The sequence below is a fragment of the Aptenodytes forsteri genome, unplaced genomic scaffold (genome assembly GCF_000699145.1).
Source record: "Aptenodytes forsteri isolate BGI_AS27 unplaced genomic scaffold, ASM69914v1 Scaffold45, whole genome shotgun sequence".
Classification (NCBI taxonomy): domain Eukaryota; kingdom Metazoa; phylum Chordata; class Aves; order Sphenisciformes; family Spheniscidae; genus Aptenodytes; species Aptenodytes forsteri.
Window position 1 is genome coordinate 2,674,444 of NW_008794458.1, and position 8,380 is coordinate 2,682,823.

At 34.6% G+C, this 8,380-nt stretch overlaps 1 protein-coding gene across 1 annotated transcript in view; it reads left to right on the forward strand.

Moving 5' to 3' along the window:
- The window catches only part of TMX3 (thioredoxin related transmembrane protein 3), a 31,258-nt gene that overhangs the window by 4,618 nt on the left and 18,260 nt on the right, over positions 1-8,380 (forward strand). The window contains exons 3-6 of the mRNA XM_009290870.1: positions 1,064-1,103; positions 2,371-2,494; positions 5,689-5,734; positions 7,327-7,407. Coding sequence (XP_009289145.1) covers positions 1,064-1,103; positions 2,371-2,494; positions 5,689-5,734; positions 7,327-7,407 — 291 coding nt within the window. The remainder of the gene's footprint in view (positions 1-1,063; positions 1,104-2,370; positions 2,495-5,688; positions 5,735-7,326; positions 7,408-8,380) is intronic.

The window sequence follows — 8,380 nt, forward strand, 5'->3', positions numbered from 1 at the left end:
GTGAGCGAATGGCTGTGTGGTGTTTAGCTGCCTGCTGGGTTAAACCACAAAAGTGTTACAGTAAGACTGTTGTATAATGTATTTTATAGCATGTGACATTACTCCCAGTTCTAGTCACTTTGACGAAGCTCACCTTTGACAAAAATAAACCTTATGTTAAAATTCTGTCTTATTTAACTCTCAACATAGAAATAGTTAAGTAATGCAATAATTTCTATGATCTTGTAGTGACAACAGTTCAGTGAAGTGTGTAAGCAACACTTCAAGAGGTACCAAGGAACTTTGATTTATCATGTTCTATTTTTGGTTTAGAGGTTTTAGCATTTAGTGACAGATTCACAGTTAATAAAGCTAGTCAGTTCATTAAGATGTCATTTGTCTAGCATTAAGAGTATTCAGTAGTACCTGTGTATCTCTGGTTTTTATGAATAACTTGAACATTTTTATTCCAATAAGTTGGTAAAGTTGGTTTCTTGTATGCCCCTTTGATAAAAACATAAACTGACACACCTGTAGTAGAGTGTTGAAGGAGGTTGAACTAAAATTGCTTTGCATGTTAACATTTAAGATAATTTAGTCTACATTCAGTAAAGCTAAGATTAACAGTGTAAACCAATGTTCTAAGATCTATAAAAATGCAACAGTTTCTAAGCAGTCAACAATAGTATTTAATATAACTAGAACAGCTGCAAAATACTTCTTCCCCTTAGATAATATATCCTAATCAAATATCTTTTGTGTGTTTTGGTGTGTTTTCTGATTTCTTACTGTTTTTCTGTGGGTTTTTTTGTCTTACCTTAGATAATATCCTAATCAAATATCTTTTGTGTGTTTTGGTGTGTTTTCTGATTTCTTACTGTTTTTCTCTGGGTTTTTTTGTGTTTAATTTTGAGAAATAACTATTTCCTCCTTCCCCCCACCCCCAAAGAAAGAAACAAAACAGAATTCTTGTATCTATAGTTTTATGCCAACTTACTTGTAGACTTTGCCTGTTTCACACATGCACTTCACTTATTTATTTTCAGATATATCATATATTGATTTCATTTTTTTCCCCTCCTAGGTTTAAAGAAAACCGTAAAGATGATATTTGGCTTGTAGATGTGAGTATACGAGAAAAATGGGAAGACCTGCTAGTGGAAATCAAAACACAAAATGTACAATGCTACACACTGTAGTAAGGCGGCTTCATCGTTTGGAAAATCGTTTGTACATGGTGCAGAAAAATTACGTGACAGTAATTCTTCTGACAGGATGGATAGGCAATCTGTATTGTTCAGGATGAACCAGGAATTAGACTGAGTACTGGATGCAGACAGGCTTCATCCTATATTTTACAGTCCTTAAAGAAGGAAAGCAGATTACCTAACGCTTACAGTCAGGAAGTAATAACCTCTGTTCAGAATTTTTACAGTTCCATCCTCTAGTTATACCAGCTAATTTGTGTTCTAGACATTTAGCGCTACAACATCAAATATATGAGAGGCTTCTTTTACTTTTCTAACATATTTGGAAAGATTCAGTGCTCCTTATTTCAGAGGCAAGGAATTATTAAAAAGATTGAGCTTCTTTGGGAGTGAGATAAAATTTTTCTTAGCTCACCCAAATATGAACCGTAATTCCCAAATTGTAAAATTCAGATTTGTGATTTTTGAGTGGGGAAAACTATATATGCTGATTCAGAATTGATCAGTAATGTATAGGAAAACAAAATCCAACTTTGTCAATTTGTGACCTGATGTTGTTATACCAAAACATTGATTTCTTCCCTATTAATTTCACTGAGGTGTTGCAGCAAGACATAGGCAGAAAGATGAAATGAAGTCTCTCAGCTCTGCTTGGCCCTGAGAAAACAGGATCAGTTTTACAGTGTGCTTGTGTAAAAGTAGTTGCTGAAGAACTGAAATCCAGAGGGCAGCTTGGGGAAGTATACATATATATCTCTTTCTATATATATCCCTTCCTTTCAAAGAGTAGTGTTCCCCTATTGGTGAATAAATTCATATTCCCGGACAGATTGATTACATGATCTTTTAACTTTCCAAAAAAGAGGAAAATATTCCAAAAGAGATTTAAAAAAAAATAAATATTACCACACAGTCTATTTTTAAATAAGAAATCAATAGTACAGCAGTTGAATGTATTCTTTTCAAACTTGTGCTTTCATATTAAAAGTAGCACCAAATCATAAAAACTCTGTCTGTCATTCCAGCTTTGTAATTAACTTGCAGTATTATTAAGACTTGAAGAACACCACAACTGGAAAATAAGCCTTGCTAATGTATTTTAGGGTTAATCATAGAATCAACTTCTCTTAATTATTCCTCTTCATTAACTTTTTTTTTTAAATCAAATGTATTTGCTTCTCAGTTTTATGCGCCTTGGTGTGGCCACTGCAAGAAACTGGAACCTGTGTGGAATGAAGTGGGTATAGAAATGAAAAACATGGGCTCTCCCGTAAAAGTTGGGAAGATGGATGCAACTTCCTTTTCTAGTAAGTATGGTTTGGTTAGGGGTAATTTCATGACAGCCTCTGTTTTGAAACGGTTCTTAATTTTTTTTCATTAAGGCATTCTTCTGTTCTGTGTCATAGCAAATGTACGCAAACAGTCATTGGAGAACAATTTCCTGATCTTTTTTCTTTCTGAAAGTGACAACATGCTGTAGTATGTGTTTTTTATCACACTTGTTTCTGCTTGTGTAGGGAATTCTTCCTGACAAATGGAAGGTAAAAGCTTTTCAAAGATCCGCTTTTGATACGCTTCTTAGAGTACCATTATACAAGCATCTTTATGTGGTGCGTCTCTTGACAGCACCAATTTTAGGTTCCTTGTATTACTGTTGGACAAGTGCTTGTGTTCTTGCTGTTATTCTTTTCGAGTAATCAGTCCTTAAGGTGTTACACCAAAAGCCTGTAGAAATCACTGAAGTCATTACATCAGTGTTGAGCCAATTTCTCCCCATGTTTCTCTGTAAATGCCTTCTTGAAGAACCAATTTCAGCTATTTTAACGCTTTCTTTTTTGATGATGCCTTTCATATGTACTGGCCTTTTCAGAGAAAACCCAAAACTTTAGGTATTCAGAGAAGTAGTTTGGGTCGAAATGAGAGGATTGTTGCATGCTTAACAGTATTTTCTTAATTTTAGTGTGCTTGTTTATTGTCATTTCACTTAAATCTATGTTGAACCATGAGGATATTTAAGAGGGAAGGCATAGGTAGCAGTGGAGCCCAAGTGAGATCTGAATGTAATAAAACTCTAATACATGTAATGTTTTTAGTTAATACCCTTTAAACCTGATTATTCAGGATTGTTATATTTACATGAAATATTGTGCAGAATACTTTTTGCAGTGATATTCCAGTTTTTCTGTGCTTACATATAGCCGAGTTTGGTCTTTTGAGATAAAAATGATCTTGTCTCAAACACCAATTTATTGTATGTAGCTCTTTCTGTAAAACCACATAAATTTGACCTCATGTTTCATCTTAAAGATACTTATTTGCTAAAGAAAAATAAGTCTGGAGAATTAAAAATGTCAAGATCATGCAACCAGATAGCTTCAAAATTGGGAATAAATTTGATGGATCTCTAACATTCCACTCGTATATAAAATTCTGAATCATATAAATTGTATAAACTCTTACCCTGAAATATTTGCATCTGTCATCCGGATACTAAATTTTTGTATTTGATACCTGGAACAGAATTGGCACTTTGTTTTTGTTCTAAATTCAGTTTTGCATATTTCAAAAGTACTAAAAACTGCAAGGGTTCCTTTGTGCCCTGGAAGTGTTTTTTTTTTCTCAGATTTGTTACCAGTTTTATGAATAACAGAGTCCGATAAATCTTTTGAAATAGTTTCATGCTTTTATTTTGAAAGTGGAAATTTTACAACATCTGGATATGAAAAGCTCAGTCAACTCTGCTTAATGTATTCCCGATCTAAAGATTCTCCGAAATCAAAGTAATTCAATCTTGAGAATATCAGAAGGAAGTGCAGCTGGGCACACACGTGTAACTAGGAAGGAACATGAATGGTTGGCTCTGCATAGTTTGTGTTCCTAATAAGAATGTGAAGTAGTGTGAAAAACCTGAACTTTGGGTAGCTTGTCATCAGAGAGTTGAGATCACGGATGAACATATAAAGCATCCAATGTGTTGCCTCTGGTAGCTGTGTGGAATGAGGATACAGCAGTTATCAACAGAAGAGTGACCTGGTGTGGTAACAGTTGAATTTTCATGGGGATTAGCCTCAGAAGTCCACTGAATGTGATCAAAGTAGAAATACGTCACACCTGGGCTGGCACAATTGCTGCTGTTTGCCTATACTGCATTCTTCATATGACAAGTGGAGATGATGGTGTAAATAAGTCAGTCACTTCCATGATGTTGAGAGGATTTTAGTGATCTCCACGGCTGGGATGTTTTAAAAAATATAGTAAAAAAAAGTCTATTTTGTAGTTCTCCTGACTGTGTTCAAGAGCTGTACAAGGAGAAACTAACTGCCTGTTGACAGCTGTTGTGATTGAGTGTTGTAATACACGTTTTTAATTCATTCTAGTTCTGTGTAGTACAGCTATGAGAGAAAAGGATCAGAATCAAATTGATCTTAGTACGCATAGTTTTTTAGATCAGTCTCCTTTGACTAAGATGCCGGTAGGTGAGCTGCTAGTTTTAGTTGTAGTTCTGTGCGATTAGGATTTTATGCAGGCAAACAACCTTAGGGTCACAATTTCTAAACTGTTATTCAGAGCCCTGCACACAAATCCTCCCACATCTGCTGCTCTGGCATGTGGTTGGTAGCTTTAGAATGTTTATGTTAAAAGTATTGAATCTTGGTGCATTGTGAGCGCAGGGGTTGTTTTTCAGTAGGGAATTGCACAAGCATTGTCAGAATTTTAGCCTTTTTTGAAGACTACTTAGTTTAACTTTTGGAAAACACTGAATTGACTGGAAAGTGTAGTTTAAGGTGGCAGTTACTATGTTCGCAACTGGAAGGGGGGTTGCAAATTTTACTCCTCTGACTGATGGGAGCAAGATACAAGGTTTTAAGCAAATATGAGGTGTGGGAAAAAGTTCTGCAATTGTCTTACTTTTTACCACTTTGGTAAGCAGCAGCTAAGTAACTGCATAGGAAGTGTCTATTTCTGGTGAAGTTGATGACTGTAGACATTTACCTCTGCAGAATATGCTTTAAAAACTGACTTTTTTGTAACTGCTACAGTATGATACTGCACTTTTGTTGTTACCCAGTACTGTAGCACATGAGTAGTTAATTGTATTTAATATCTCTCTTAAGCATTAGTATTTACAACTCTACATCCATGATGCTTAATTCTTGTCTCTGGTATTTTCAGCCAATTGTATGTGCATATTAAATGCATACTACCTTTTGGTGAAAACTGACCAAGCATGTCTATTTAGAGGATTCTCATGCCATTTGACTTGTGGCATATGAATTGAGAGCCTATGCTGGGACCCTGCAGTACCTCTGAAAGAGGTCCAAAATTTAATGATGCAGCTTCATAACAGCAGCTTCTTGAAAGCAAGTAAAATAATTCATACTGAACTAGGTGGTAGGTTTTTCATTTATTTATGTGGCTTGAATAGTAAACTATGTTTAAAGATTAAGGTAGGAGAGCAAGAAAGCCTTGGTTCACTTTGGCATTAACACATTTCTTTCAGGTATTGCATCTGAATTTGGAGTGCGAGGCTATCCAACAATTAAGCTGTAAGTTGATGCTTCTCATTGAATTTCTAACAGTTACCTATCCTGCCACTGATTTCATGACAACAAAAAAAATAGTCCTCTCTGCTTAAAAATACCAAACGAACAAACCACAAAAAAGTCCCAAAACCCAAACGAAAAACAAACAAACAAAAATACTCCACCATCTCATTTTGACATTATCTTTGATTTCTGTTGGACTGTTTTGCTTTGAAATTCAGTAATATCAAGCATCTTATTTAGAAACAGAATTCTTAAAAGCAGGTTAGTAAATTTGGAATTCATTTAACTGCTGTTTTGTATGCAACTTCATAAAAGTGTGTGCGTATAAATATTTCAAATACATATATATTAAATTGTTATTATTAAAAGGAATTTCATGCACCAATTGATTTGACACCTTTAGAGTGATTCAGGCAGTAAGTGCATACCTGAGTCTTACTGTTAATTTTTTGTGAGTTGCTGATTGCATTTTCTTATTTTTAATTACCTCTCTCTTCTCTTCAGTGTACCCGAAAATCTTACGTAAATGACAGTAGTGGTTACTATATAGGGTGAAGTGTGAGAGCAGTTGTTTGACAAGAGAAGTATATGTAGATTTTTTTCTTCACGTAATTTAAAAAAAAAAAAAAACAACAGAGGACAAATTTTATAGGAAAATACCAGTCCATAAGGATATTATATGTACTTGCTTGTAACACATATAGTGTATAGTCCACTACAAGGTCATGTTAAATAAAGACTTAACAATTTACAGTAGTTTTTACTATGAACGTACTGGGTTTATTAGCAGGTTATTGTTTAAGCAAATAGTATTCATTACATATTATAAATCTTGTCAAGTTAGTTTCTCAAAAAGGCGGCAGAGATGTTTAGCTTATTAATCTTTAAGGATGAAAAACTTTATTGGCATATAGAGGCATAGAAAATTTGGTTTATGATTACTTTTTTCCTGTGAGTTTCCTAAACCTATATGGATTCAAAGAAAGCCTGTTAGAATTAGTAAAACTCACTTGAATATTCTTACAATGCAAGCGTGCTACATCCCCTGTCAGCAGAGTACAGTAAACTGACCAACACTTCATGGAATCTTAATTTAATACATAAATTCAGAAGGTTTTGCAGGTCATTTGATACTTTTCAATTACAAAAAAGCATTAGAGAAGTTTATATGTTTGTCTTATACTGCTTCGGGATTAGTCCTTGTAAAAATGCTGAATGTTTGGGATTTGGTTTGGGTGGGTGGGGTTTTTTGTGTGGTCATAAGCAAATGTTCCAAATGATCTGTGTGTTTACAAGGTAAATGACTGCTGTGCACTAGAAAAAAATAATTGTAAAAGAATGTTAATTATTTTTAAAAGTCAGTAAATCAGATATTGTGTAAATAAGTTTTTACTCCATAATTGTGTTGTATTGCATTATTGAGTTTTAGATTTTGTTCACCACTTCTTTTATCTGACTATTTGAAAAATTACCTTGCTTATTGCTTGCTAAAAGGTGACTGTAATAAACGTGAAGATTGAGTAATTTTACACGTGCAGATAGAGTTTATTGATTTCAATTCTGTTCTTCTTTTGTCTTTCCTATTTATCTAGCTTAAAAGGTGACTTGGCATACAACTATAGAGGACCTAGAACCAAAGATGATATAATTGAATTTGCTAATAGAGTGGCAGGGTAAGTATACTCTTCTGTGAGACTGGTTCTGGTGACTTAAAACTTCTGTAGGATTTTGAGGTGGGCCAAAAATTATCTCTCTTTAAAAAAGAACAAGACACTGACATGAAGTTAAAAACTATATGTACTATACATGTGGTTACATGTGAGACTGGTGGCGAGTGGCATGGAGGAAGTAGGTAGAGACTGGCTAGTCACAATCCCTTCTTTACAGTGCAAGAACTAAGGGCTTTTCAAAGTAGTGGAAACTATGAACAAATGAAACTCATGGAAGCCAGAAACAAGAATACTGACTTAAATGTTGTCTGATAGATAGACATCATTACTAAGGCAGAATCTGTTTAATACTCAAAAGTTATCTTAGAAATACCAGTTTAATATATGCTTATGCATCTGAAATGTTGCGGCAATTGGCAACATAAGGAAATTGCTTTTACAGAATTGTTCATAACAATTTCTGTTGGCTTTTTCCTCCTTCCTTGCAGTGGCCTGTGGCCTCAAAATGTTATAGACAGTAATCTTTGGGGAGCAAAAAGAATCACATTTCTTTACTTCATTCTTAGATATAATTAAGAAGCATTCATATAGGTACATAATTATTGTTCAGAATTCTGTAGTTTAGGAATATCAGTGATCTCTAATAATTTACCAAAATTTTGTAAGATTATTTATTTCTAAGACCACGTTTTCTAACTGCTGTGCTTACATTCAGAATTTTATCTCTCAAATGACTGAGAACTTATTAGAATCATAGAATCATTGAGGTTGGAAAAGACCTCTAAGATCATCGAGTCCAATCATCGACCCAACACCACCACCCACTAAACCATGTCCCTAAGTGCCTCATCTACTCGTCTTTTAAATACCTGCAGGGATGGTGACTCAGCCACTTCCCTGGGCAGCCTGTTCCAATGTTTAACTACTCTTTCAGTGAAGAAATTTTTCCTTACGTCCAATCTAAACCTCCCCTGGC